Source organism: Dysidea avara, chromosome 5 (assembly GCF_963678975.1).
Source record: "Dysidea avara chromosome 5, odDysAvar1.4, whole genome shotgun sequence".
In the NCBI taxonomy this organism is placed as follows: domain Eukaryota; kingdom Metazoa; phylum Porifera; class Demospongiae; order Dictyoceratida; family Dysideidae; genus Dysidea; species Dysidea avara.
This window is the reverse complement of record NC_089276.1, coordinates 24,380,489-24,393,761: the sequence shown is the minus strand read 5'-3', so window position 1 is coordinate 24,393,761 and position 13,273 is coordinate 24,380,489. Positions and strand designations below refer to the sequence as shown.

Here is a 13,273-nt window from a genome sequence, read left to right as displayed (position 1 = left end):
AATTTTTAAAAGGGTAGCATATATATGTAATGAGATATGACATTTTAAAGTTTGCAGTTTTCCCATACATTATGTATGGGAGGGGGTGACAGTTGCCCCCTTCTGGGCAATCACATGGATAATGTATGAGAAAACCACAAATTTCAAAATGTCATATCTCATGATCTATATACTCCATCATTTTAAAATTTGGAGCAGTTAATTGTGAGATTCACAGCTACAAATAATGTTAAATTGAGAAATGACATTAATTGAATTTGTTGTTTTCCCACTCATTATTTATGTGATTGCCCAGAAGGCCCCCATGTATGGAAAAATGACAAACTTTAAAATGTTATATATGATCTCATGACCTATATATGCTATCCTTTTAAAATTTAGAGATGTTAGACATTTACCTCTACAAATATTGTAAACTTCAGGTTGCTAGGGGCAACTTTAGTTATGAAATTCATCCATTATTATGTAGTCTCGGTTGCGCGAGACTAGGTCTACCGTCTATGTGGTAGCTACATAGCAAATTATCTTTCAATCACCAGCTAGCTTGCCCCATGAGGCATTGATTCGTCCTGACTGCACCATATACCGGTAGATTATACTCGACGACTAGCTACACAGCACCACACAGGTACATTTTGTATTAGTGCTTAAATTGGGATGCGCTTATTACTATAAAATAATGTGGCGGAGGCAATGACTGATCGTGATGAAATCCAAGATGAAATCTCAGTTGATGTTGAGGTGGAGAAGTCAGAAATGGAAGAGAAGAAAGAGAGCACTAATTGTCGCGTCCCTATCGTCGAAGTTAGCAAAGAATCTGCTTCAGACACGTGGAGTGCTTTGAATGAAGCCATAAATGCTGCCACCTACATTGCGCTTGATTTGGTAAGTGAACGTGTATCATTTAGAAGATACAGACATATTGGAGATTTGTAATTGTTAGCCAATATAAAAAGTTGTCACATACTTCACTTGTATTATTTTTCCAACATTAAGGGGTGGTATGGGTCATGCTGTTGCTGTATTTTACAGAAGACTTGTTTTCCTTCTCTTTTCAGAAGGAGATAGTTCTGTGATGTTATGGCTGCATTGCAGGAGTAGTTATTCTTTGTTATGCTCCGCTATTATGTGTTTAGGAGAGTTAGATCACGTCAGGGCTGTCCACTTCCACTAGGAGCACTTGACCTTACACTAGTTGAGGGTCAGGTGGCTCCAGCTCATTCATTGAAATTTTGATCTTAGTATTTGTCTAGCACTTTTAACATCTTTAGTGCTAGGGGTGCTGGTAACCCTGGGAATAATAAAAAAGTTTTCAGATCCATAGTGCTTGAACGATATAATTAACCTTTCTGCTGTGGAAGCTTCCTCAGTGTAGGGCATCTCCCATTCCTAATTTGAGTCCCAAAATCTGCCCAGCTATCATTGGGATATACACGCCTTCAAAATTCAGTTCTTCACATAGCCACGTAGTCTTCGACAATTCCTGTAGTAAAGGGGGAAAAGGTTTAAAAGAATTATCAAGGCCAACCACAGGGTGGTTTTGGAACTTGCAATTGTAAAAAGAGCCAAGCTGTGAAAAAAGGTATGGCCTTTAATGAAAAAGTTGTGAAATTAAAGGTGGCAGCCAGCAAATGGTGTTAATGCTAATAAATTTTAATAATGGCTGTGCACCCAGGTTTTTTAAGACCACACCTTTTTTCACAGCTTGGCTGTTTTTGTGCAGATTACACATACATGTGGTGATGATATAGATTTTGATATGTATACTGCATGTGCATTATTTATAGGAGCTGAGTGGACTGGGGAATAGATCTGGATTGTCTTCCAGGTTAGCATATGCATAGTTACAGTTAGAGAGATCAGTTAGAACTAGGATGAATGTTTAGTTAGTTTGGATGTATACTCATTTGGGCAGGTACATGTACAGTAGATGCCTTGTTCTTAATCTTTACATATTAACCGTTTTATAAGAAAACTGTGATAAATTATTGATAACCTTGTCCATTTCTTTCCTGTCAAATGTTGTACATATACTGTATAGTAGTATCTCATGTTTGGTCGTGCTGGGGCATGCATAGCATTAAGTAAGACTATTTGTATTGGCAATTTTTGTGTATATTGTATTCCGTATAGGCTGGCAGATGATCGTTACCATTTCCTCTGTGAGATAGCCAATTCTTATTCAATACTGTCTTTTGGATTATGTTGTTGTACTCTGTCAGAGCAGACTGACTCCATGGAGTTATCTTGTGTGACATTCAATATTTTACTGCATTGTCAGAAACCGTATATGATAGAACCTCAAGCAGTGCAGTTCTTACTATCCCATGGGTTTGATTTTAACAAGCAATACTCTAGAGGATTGCCCTACTGGCCAGGGAATGACATCCCAAAGCGCAAGGTCCATTGTGTGTCATTGTACGTAGTACAGTACAGTATATATGTGTTTACCAAGTCATCTGAATGATGCCATAGGACTTTACGGGCTCATTTTTCACAGCATAGAGCACATTATATTGATAGCATATCTTTCTATTTACATTACATAAGGAATGTGATTATGAGCAATTGACTGTTACGTACATCAAAGTGTTTGACTGCTCTGTTAGAATATCTTGGTTGTGTAAGTGGCTCTTTTTTTTTTGTTATACTGTACCTCAATTGATCACATGAGTGTAACTGGACAGTAAGGCTATGGATCAAAACTGAGATAACAAAGTAGTCAAACACTATATAACAGTCGGTTTATATTTCTAGGTGGTCAAGTTTCATCAAGAGTGTCCATACAATGTCGCTTCACTTCTTGAATTACTGATCACTTCCTCAAAGCCGATAGTGTTACACAATGGTCTGGTAGACTTGGTGTTTATGTACCAAGCTTTTCACACTGACCTTCCTGCCAGCCTTGCATATTTTACTGCTGACTTGTCAGAGATGTTTCCTGCTGGACTGTATGACACCAAGACTATTGCAGTGTTTGAGGAACATGAACATGCCACTTACCTAGAGTATATTTTTCGTAAAAGGTGATCATTTATTTAATGAGTTGTACACGTTAATTAATTATGCTGTGTTTTAGTCAAAGAGAAAATGACGCTTGTCACAGTCGTAAGGATGGATTTGTAGATGTACAGTTTTCTGTTCCATCAAATTGTGAAGAGTGGGTGGAGCTGATTAGCTTTGAGGAGCGCCGTAGAAACTACACCAGCTCACTAAATTTGTGTCCTTATTATGCTGTAAGTGGCAAATGTTTAGAATAGTGAAATAACATTGTAGTCTTTAGATAGGCTCTTGTCCATTTGTTGCTGAGCTTTCTGTCATGATGTCTCACTAGGGACTTGAAATTGCGGGAAAACTATATTTAAATACAAAGAGTTAGAATTTGGACATTTAAACTGCTAAATGCAGCAAATAGTTCATTTTGTGCATGCAGGATGATGTCTGCACAAAAATAAAATATAAATACACTGTACAGAGAGGGCTTTACTGTTTTAAATGCCATTGAAAATTTGCTTTTGTGATATGAAACACTTTTGTAAAAATTATATTCATTTGAATGTATGTAGTAGTATATAACCATTACTAATGAAACTTTTGTCTACTGTAATGCTCGGTTAATGCATCTTACAACTTTAATCAATGATTTGGGGAGATTTTCAACATTCAAACTTTTATGCACATGTTTGCATGCTTTACTTTGTAAACTCATAACTGTTTGTTAAGTTTTGGCAATCAAACAAATGTTCACCCAAACATAATTGTTGTATGTATATAGCCTACATATTTGACCAAGTGAGTTTAGTCAGACACAATGTCTAAAGCTATCGAAGGAGCCCAGCATTTATAGGTTACCTGTTTGGCTTATTGTTTTGTGCTGTACTGCTAATCATACAGTACTGTAACTGTCACTTGCTGCAATATCATGTAAATCCTGCAGGACATTATGGTACGTCTAATGCAAGCATATTTGTCTCACTGTTGGTAAATACAGCCTTTTAGTTTGTTGGCATCAACAGTTGTCGGAATGTGTTTACAACAAAAATTTAACAAAATTTGCTTTAAATAACTTAGTAAATACAAATTGTAACATTTTGATGCTTAATATTGTAGTAGTGCTTCTCTGACTGTTGTTCTGAAATGAAACATGATCATTCAAGTAGAGCATTTATTATTATTATTATTATTGCATAATGTACAAACCTCAATCACGAGTATAATGTACAAACCTCAATCACGAGTATAATGTACATGATTAGTTAACAAACTAAACGTTAATAAACTTAATTAATTACATGTAAGTAATAATAGTAAAGATTTAAAAGTATCGACATTATCAGTTTCCACGAGGTGATCAGGTAGGTGATTCCATAGTCTAATTGCTCTAGGGAAGAATGATTGCATGTAGGAATCAATTCTTGAGGTAAATGTGGGGTATTTCCTGCTACTATTACGGGTGGTGCTTGGGACTTTATGAAGGATATGATCAAGAGTTAACTCTTGATATACACCATTGTATTGAGAAGTGTGCAGTAGGTGAAACATATTTGCTCACCACAAAGCATACAAAGATCACTGAGATCCACTATTATTAACTCTTGATATGATCATAAGGGATATCTACATACTGATTAATGATTTTGTGAAACATAACTAAGATTGAGTCATCTCTTTGCTTTTCTAATGATTTCCAATCAAGTTCATTTAACATTGCTGTAACACTAGAATGTTGAGAATAATTGAACACAAACCTAGCAGCCTTCTTTTGAATCATCTCTAATTGGTGGATGTTAGTCTGTAAGTGGGGTGACCAGATGACTGCGGCATATTCACAGATGGGGCGGATATATGTTTGATAACATTTAGTTTTGATGGTTTGAGTACACTGACCAAAATTCCTTCGAAAAAATGACAGGGCAGAATTAGCTTGGCCAGTGATCCCTGATATATGTGTGGACAAAGATAGGTTACCTGAGATTGTTAGACCAAGGTACTTTGCTGATTGTACTCTCTGTATTTCATAGTCATTCAACTTTGATGCAGGCACAGGTGTATAGTGATTGTATAGAAGTTGCAAGTGGTAATCATACAGTATGATAGTAACTGTGTAGTAGGGACCACAAAGGAGTAGGCGTGGCCCACGAATTAATATCACCCAAAAACCTGCTTCAATTTTCCCAGGCGACGATGAGGCAGTATTGGTTAGGTAAAACTAAGCCCAAACAAGTTTTCAGATCGGCCCGAAACGCTTTCAACAAGTTGCTACGGAATTTTAAAAATAATTTATTTAACGGAATTTTCTACTGACTGACTGACTGAGTAACTGACTGACTGATGCCTTCAGACAAGTGTAACTCTGTAACGGCTAAGGCTACGGGCTTGAGTTATTCACCGTTTGACGTCGCTTCGGCCCAACAGGTACCTTTTAGCATACCGCAGTACGTACATTGTATTCTTCATGGACTTACCAGTGTCCTCCTTTGTGTCCCATTCATCTTTGCTGACAGCGAAAAGTGTCAATTTGGTGGTAGCACGTGATGGCTTCCCTTCATAATGGGAATCGTCCGTATTTTTCATAGTGGCTATTTTAATAGCAATGATGCTTTTCAAACAGTTCTCTATTCGTACTGCTGTGTAACGGGTTGAACATAGCCGACAAAGAAGCGTAATGGATACTTCACTTTTCAGACGATAATTGATAAAACTGGGGCGTGCAGCACCATTTCTTTCTTTCGGTATCCGTGAATTGCAGAGGTGCTTTTCGAACAGTTCTTGAATCGAAGTGCTGCGTAACGGGTTGAACATAGCTGACAATGAAGCGTAATGGATACTTCACTTTTCAGACGATAAATGGGGCGCACAGCGCCATTTCAGATGTGGTATGCGTGGGTTCACCAGTCAAATAATTATTTACAAAAAAAAGTTATCAAACAAGTACACAGAAAAGTTTGGAATTTTCAACTAGAGTAGGGACCATAGTACATTGATAAAAAGTACTGAAACAAGCTGGAGCAGTGTATGATATTAAATCACAGTAAAACAATAAGAAGTGTTGCATTGTATATCCCTACTGTGCTCAAGATACCATAATGGAAATGCACAGTAGGGATATAACACTTCTTATTGTTTTACTGTGATTTAATATCGTACACTTCTCCAGCTTGTTTCAGTACTTTTTATCGATGTGCTATGGTCCCTACTCTAGTTGAAAATTCCAAATTTTTCTGTTTACTTGTAAATTAATGATATCTCTAACAAGTATTTAAATTGTAAGTTCGATTTAGGGATCATAGAAAAAAAAGAGTAGGGAAACAAGGGAGGTCGTCTACACCTGCAGAACATTTAATCTCTACCGTAAAGTCGGGTTGTTAAGTGCATGCGCTTGTAATTTTTGGAGAAAACTTTTTGTAAAAAATCATACTACTGTATCTGTCAGGCGTATGCGCCTAATAAATAATTATGGTGAGTGTAACATGGAATTACTATGTTGTAATAATGTAGTTAATAGTTTGTACCGGTCACTACGCCAGTATTTAAGGATATTTGACTCCATTTCCTGGTGAATTACTTCGGGATGAATGAAATTATCGCTATCCAGATGGCTGATTTGCTGTATACATAGCGAAGAGAGACCTCAAGGGAGACGTAAGCGCTTGAGGAGACATTAATTTTTCAGTACTTTCAGCTTTTCTTGCCGTTTCTTGCTGTGTGTAGCTCTATCATCACATTTTGCCATGTGCGCTTATCATCCATGGTTAATTACAAGAAATGTGTATGCACTTAACAAATAATATACGCTTAACAGATACATGCGCTTAACAACCCAACTCTATGGTATTTCAGTCTATACCCATGACTGAATTAGTGATAAATTGTTCACTAAGTTTAGGCGACCTCCCTTGTTTCCCTACTCTTTTCTTTTCTATGACCCCTAATCGAACTTAAAATTCCTAATTTTTCCTCATACTTGTTTGTTTACTTTTTTTTGTAACATTATTATGACTGGTGAACCTGCGCATACTGCATCAAAAGAAAGGATGGCGCCCGCCAGTAAGAGAGAAAACCTTCATGATTATGATGAAGGTTTACAAAACAACAATAAACAAACAGTATGTGAATCCTTAGACAAACATGCGACCACATATCAGATCCATACAGTGGCCATGGCAAAGAAAGGGGCTCCATGCAAAAAGGACAACAACAAAACAAAGAACTGTACAAAAAAAGCACTGTAAGTGAGGGTTGACGGTCCATTCTTTACTGTTCCTACCGAAAAGATCCTCTGAGATGCAGAGATTGATGTTCTCGGCCATTTCATTCAATAGGTCTCTAACACTGGCTTTTCGAAATTGGTAATGTTTTCGTCTGAACGCACATCCCAGTTATCAGTTACTGACTCGAAAGTGAAGTGGTCATTACGCTTTGCTTTCAGCTATGTTCAGCCCGTTACACAGTGCTACAAATGAAGAACAGTAGTAGAAGCACCTCTGCAATTAATACAGTCACCGTGAAAAATACAGACAATTTGCAATCACTTGAAAATAAAGTTGCCATTATGTTTCGCTTTCACCTACAGTATTTTCAGCCCACTACACAGCATTACAAATGAAGAACAGTATTAGAAGTGCCTCTACAATCAATCCAGTCACCACGGAAAATACGGACGATTTTCATTTACAAACATAGGGAAGCCATGCATCATGCTACCGTGAATCGACACCTTGAGCTGCCAGCAAAAAAGAAATGGGACACAAAGGAAGACAAAGGTAAGTCCATCGTACATACTGCAGTATGCCAAAAGGCATGTCTCATAATGAAGCAATGTCAAACAGTGAAAAAATCAAGCCCGTAGCCTCAGCCATTATCAAGTTACAGTATGCTTACCTGAAGGAATGAGGCAGGCAGGCAGGCAGGCAGGCAGGCAGGCAGGCAGGCAGGCAGGCAGGCAGGCAGGCAGGCAGGCAGGCAGGCAGGCAGGCAGGCAGGCAGGCAGGCAGGCAGGCAGGCAGGCAGGCAGGCAGGCAGGCAGGCAGGCAGGCAGGCAGGCAGGCAGGCAGGCAGGCAGGCAGGCAGGCAGGCAGGCAGGCAGGCAGGCAGGCAGGCAGGCAGGCAGGCAGGCAGGCAGGCAGGCAGGCAGGCAGGCAGGCAGGCAGGCAGGCAGGCAGGCAGGCAGGCAGGCAGGCAGGCAGGCAGGCAGGCAGGCAGGCAGGCAGGCAGGCAGGCAGGCAGGCAGGCAGGCAGGCAGGCAGGCAGGCAGGCAGGCAGGCAGGCAGGCAGGCAGGCAGGCAGGCAGGCAGGCAGGCAGGCAGGCAGGCAGGCAGGCAGGCAGGCAGGCAGGCAGGCAGGCAGGCAGGCAGAAAATTCCATTAAATATAATCAAGAGCAAATATATATATATATATTTTAATTTCATAACAATCTACAGTATTGGAAACATTTAGGGTCACAGTGAAGGCACTTTTGGGCTTGATTATACCTAACCAATACTGTCATGGTAATGTGAAGCTGGTTTTGGGATGATATTTTTGGCCCAGATAAGTCCCAAACCTCCATGATCCCTAATATACAGTACTACCGTACTGTATGATAAGCTCTATACATTTGAACAAGCAAAATTCACGTACTACTGTAGGTGCTTTCATCAATCTACTGCAGCTGAAATTTTCATAGTACTGTATAGTTGATTGATGTGGTACAGTAGGGGTTCCTCAGTTATCCAAGTATCTTTAATTTTATATAGTACAGTAAGTACATGTACCGTATTTACTGTACATTGCATTATTGTTCAATTACTAACATTCATACGTTTAATGACAAGGTGTGTTTTACTGTGCACATAGTACCCAAATGTTCACTGGACCTGCTAATGTAGTGGGCCTGCATTGGTATGGTCGCAGAATAATATCTCTTGTAATTGGTAAAATCTGGTGGTTCTATTAGAGTATTTTGTTACAAAGCTGTTAAAAGCTGTAGCCTTACTTCATAATGTCAATTCAATAAGTAGAATGTTTTGTTGTACATCATTGTAAGCACCACTGATATTTTCTTTACAACATTTTCACTTGTTTGATTTCTGTAGAGGCTGGGTTTCTGTGGTATGAGGGACAAATGTGAACATGTTCATGATGTTGATATTGTATTGGACAAAATGGAGCAAAGTGTAATGAAAAAAAGAAAAAGGAACCATCGAAATCGAAAGAGGAAAAGTAAGGTTGCCAACTGTAGCACTATACATATATACTCTGTTACTGATTTACAAATAATTATGTGCCATATGACTAAACATTGATATTTTGTACAGTGTGTTTATTTGTATATTTTACTGTACTGTTATTATTGTTAGGTATGATGAGCAACTTCACAGATACAAAAACTACATCAGAGCCCAGCCCAAAGAAACACCATTCAGAAGTAGTACTTACAGAACTCTTCAGTGAAGAAATAGGAACTGCCAAGCAACGTTTATCTAATGAAGTACAACATTTACCTGCTGAAGAGAATCACTTTGATCAATCTAGTAGTGATCCAACTTCAGAAAAACGTTTCTCAGGTCACAGAGCTGGTTTTGATGCATTTATGACTGCATACTCTTTTGCCATGTATTTGTCGAAGAAAAAAGCTAGCAATAAACAGCCAAATGGTAAAGCTTGCACAGAAACTGAAGCAGAAAGTGCAATGAAAACTGATTTTGCTGAACTGGAATCTGTCAAGAACAAGATAGTGATGGGTGGAAGACCACTACCATTGTTGATAGCAAAGAGCCACTTTACTAAGACTTCCAGTAATCATCAGCTAAGAATGGCAGAATTGCTTAAAAAGTCATCATCTGTTACTTGACTATATTCCATTACTTATCTACAATATGGATCCACATGTATTACACCACTGATTGTAAATCTCATTGAGTTATCTAAACAAAACTTGATACTAGTTGATAGCATGTGATAAAGCAGGATACATATAGTGAAACATGTCTACTAAAATTGGCTTTGCTGTAGGTCAAAAGTTTTGACTATTAATAACAAGGTGGTTGCATTAGGCTATTTGTACACAAAATTAATGGGGATTTTGACTATAGCTACAATCGTATACCATTCAAAAAAAAAAACTTTGATGTCGTTTTGTTAGTGTACTCTAGTTTTTCTTCTAGTGCAGGGGAAGTGGAACAGGGAGGTGTCAAGTTCGGCATTGCAGAAGTTACACAATGGAGTTGAAACATACACAGAAATACCATTCTGAGGAGTCTGTCCCCTAGGAAAGTTCAAATTCTGAGATATCTAATACTGGTGCAGTTTTAACTGGAAATGTTCTATTAGAGTATTTTATAAGCATGGAACTATGAAAGTGGATGTGTATCATGTTCACTGGGAGTATGGAAAACCTGGATTTACGATTGGATCACGTGCAAGTACTATACCATACCACAGCATAAGCATGGAGCCTGTGGTATGGTATAGTACTTGCACGTGATCCAATCATAAATCCAGGTTTTCCATACTCCCAGTGAACATGATACACATCCACTTTTATAGTTGCCACAGGTTATAAAGATTCCATCGTGGAATAAACAAAATTTGTCTGCTAATATGTTATCCTTACTTGTAACAACTCTAAAGGATTCACCGCAGTATTTTATAAGCATGGAACTATGAAAGTGGATGTGTATCATGTTCACTGGGAGTATGGAAAACCTGGATTTACGATTGGATCACGTGCAAGTACTATACCATACCACAGCATAAGCATGGAGCCTGTGGTATGGTATAGTACTTGCACGTGATCCAATCATAAATCCAGGTTTTCCATACTCCCAGTGAACAGGGGCGGATCCAGGAGTTGGCAAGGGGAGGGGCACAAACAGACTAAGTTGTAAATGGTTGGAGAGCCAGTTTCTCTAGTTCAGTGTTGCATTTTTTAAGCAACAAATAATCACCTCTTAGTAGTGTCTTACTGTTGATTTTTGCCTTTTCAGATGGTTGTGAAGTCTTAAAAGCTGTTTTAAAGGCTCTGAATTTCTTAAACAAATGCAACACTATAATTATTTTAGAGGCGCTTATTACGTACGAAGGTGCCGGGTGACAATTTCACAGCTAGTTTGACTTTGGTTTGCTTTGGTTTCAGTTGAATTTGTAATAAATGCTAGTAAAATGTGCATATTTTCATGAGTTTCTTGGCCTGATAAAGTTTAGTAGCTATTTTAATCAGAAGTATGACCTGTTGGCTCCTCCACAAGGTGAGGAATTTGATGGGGGGGCATTTGCCCCAAATGCCCCATCCTGGATCCGCCATTGGTGAACATGATACACATCCACTTTTATAGTTGCCACAGGTTATAAAGATTCCATCGTGGAATAACAAAATTTGTCTGCTAATATGTTATCCTTACTTGTAACAACTCTAAAGGATTCACCACAGTATTTTATAAGCATGGAACTATGAAAGTGGATGTGTATCATGTTCACTGGGAGTATGGAAAACCTGGATTTATGATTGGATCACGTGCAAGTACTATACCATACCACAGGCTCCCTCATAGTTCCATGCTTATAAAATACTCTAATAGAACATTTCCAGTTAAAACTGCACCAGTATTAGATATCTCAGAACATGAGAGTGAGCGTTAATTGGGATACGCATAAAATCATTAATCTTAGAACAATCATTGGCTTTCTCAGCCAAAACTTTATCTTAGCATTCCTGGTAGACATAGTTTTGCTACACTTACACAAACTAGGTCAGTGACCGAATTTATTAGAATCACGCTTACCATGTGGCGAGTTAGCATAGCACTAGCTAGAAGTTGGTTTTTAAATCCTTTAGTTAAAGGTATGGAGTGTAGCTGAGATAGTTAGGATGCAGTTCCATGCATCCCAATTAACGCTCGCTCTCCTGTTGATTTATCGTGTAGCTACCCTGTAGAGTTGTTACATGAAGTAAGGATTATACAGAGCATATTACCATACAAATTTTGTTTATTCCACGATGGAGTATTTATAATCTGTGGTATGCTAGTGTTTGCACGTGATTCCAATCGCAAAAATAACACTGTTCCGGGTTTTCCATGCTACCATGTTCACTTGACTGTTAATGTAAACATGTTTCTCACAAATTAATTTTAAAACATACATTTTATACACCTGTTGTGCATGTAATAATGCAACACAAAATTAATCAATTGTTAAGCTATTAACTGATCTCCACTAGATGAACTAGAGGTTTGCCTTGTACACCAGCCAGTATATTCTCAATAGTAATATAACACTGTTTCTGCCTTACTGCCATCACAGCTCCAGCACAATGTGGTGTAAGTGTCACATTGGACAGACTAAGAAGGGGGTGGTCTCTTGGTAAAGGTTCTGGATCTGTAGCATCAAGTCCAGCATGAGCAATCCGGTTAGATTTTAATGCGTCTACCATAGCATCTTGATCTACCAGGACACCTCTCGACATGTTGATAAACACTGATGTATTTTTCATCTCAGAAAACTGCTTGCGTCCAATCATATGATAATTTTCTTTGTATCCTGGTGCTAGTAATACAATAAAGTCTGATTTCTGAAGTAAGCTGATCAAGGCTGGCTCATACTGTGCGCCAACTGATAATTCATCTTCTTTAGATTTTTGATTTCTATTGTGGTACAAAATTTTCATTCCAAATCCAGCAGCCCTTTTAGCTACTTCCATACCAATTCTCCCCATCCCAATGATACCCATATTGGTACCTGACACAGAAAGGGCCATAAAATGATGAAATGGATACATTTCTTTTGTGTCAGGCGATCGCACGATCTTGTCTGCCTCAACCACTCTTCGTGCACTAGCTAACAATAGTGCTAATGCATGATCAGCGACAACTTCATTTTGCACAAAAGGCACAAAGCCCACTGGTAGACCAAGCCTCTTTGCAGCTTTGACATCAATGTGATCATAACCAACTGATGATGTACAAATCAGTTTTAATGATGGAAAACTCTTCATCATTTTTTCATCCACGTATATACTACTAGTAGTAGTGACAATAGCAACTACTTCATTTCTGTAAGGACCAACTGTAGCATCGTTGACGAAGTTAAAAACGTTATCATAGATCTTGATCAGTTCTGGATGAAACGGCTCATATTCAGTGTAGTAAACAGACAATTTTATTTCAACATCCATGTTTATTAATTACTGTAATTCACTCATTCACACACCACTTTCAAACCGACCCGAGGTGCACCTCTCGCCTCGACCTCGATTCAGGAATCGTGAATCCCACAATTGATAATATCATGAG

At 38.5% G+C, this 13,273-nt stretch overlaps 2 protein-coding genes across 2 annotated transcripts; one reads left to right on the top strand and one right to left on the bottom strand.

Moving 5' to 3' along the window:
* The first annotated feature begins 651 nt into the window (after nt 1-651).
* On the top strand, nt 652-9,922 carry LOC136256251 (target of EGR1 protein 1-like). Its single transcript, XM_066049178.1, has 7 exons — nt 652-885; nt 1,788-1,828; nt 2,134-2,401; nt 2,758-3,026; nt 3,080-3,236; nt 9,077-9,203; nt 9,341-9,922. The coding sequence occupies exons 1-7, from the start codon at nt 694-696 to the stop codon at nt 9,832-9,834; spliced, it is 1,548 nt and encodes a 515-aa protein (XP_065905250.1). The 5' UTR covers nt 652-693; the 3' UTR covers nt 9,835-9,922.
* A 2,159-nt stretch (nt 9,923-12,081) lies between these two features.
* On the bottom strand, nt 12,082-13,269 carry LOC136257071 (probable 2-ketogluconate reductase). The gene has a single exon (XM_066050183.1). It carries the CDS (start codon nt 13,153-13,155, stop codon nt 12,184-12,186), a length of 972 nt encoding a protein of 323 aa, XP_065906255.1. The 5' UTR covers nt 13,156-13,269; the 3' UTR covers nt 12,082-12,183.
* Nucleotides 13,270-13,273: the final 4 nt, after the last annotated feature.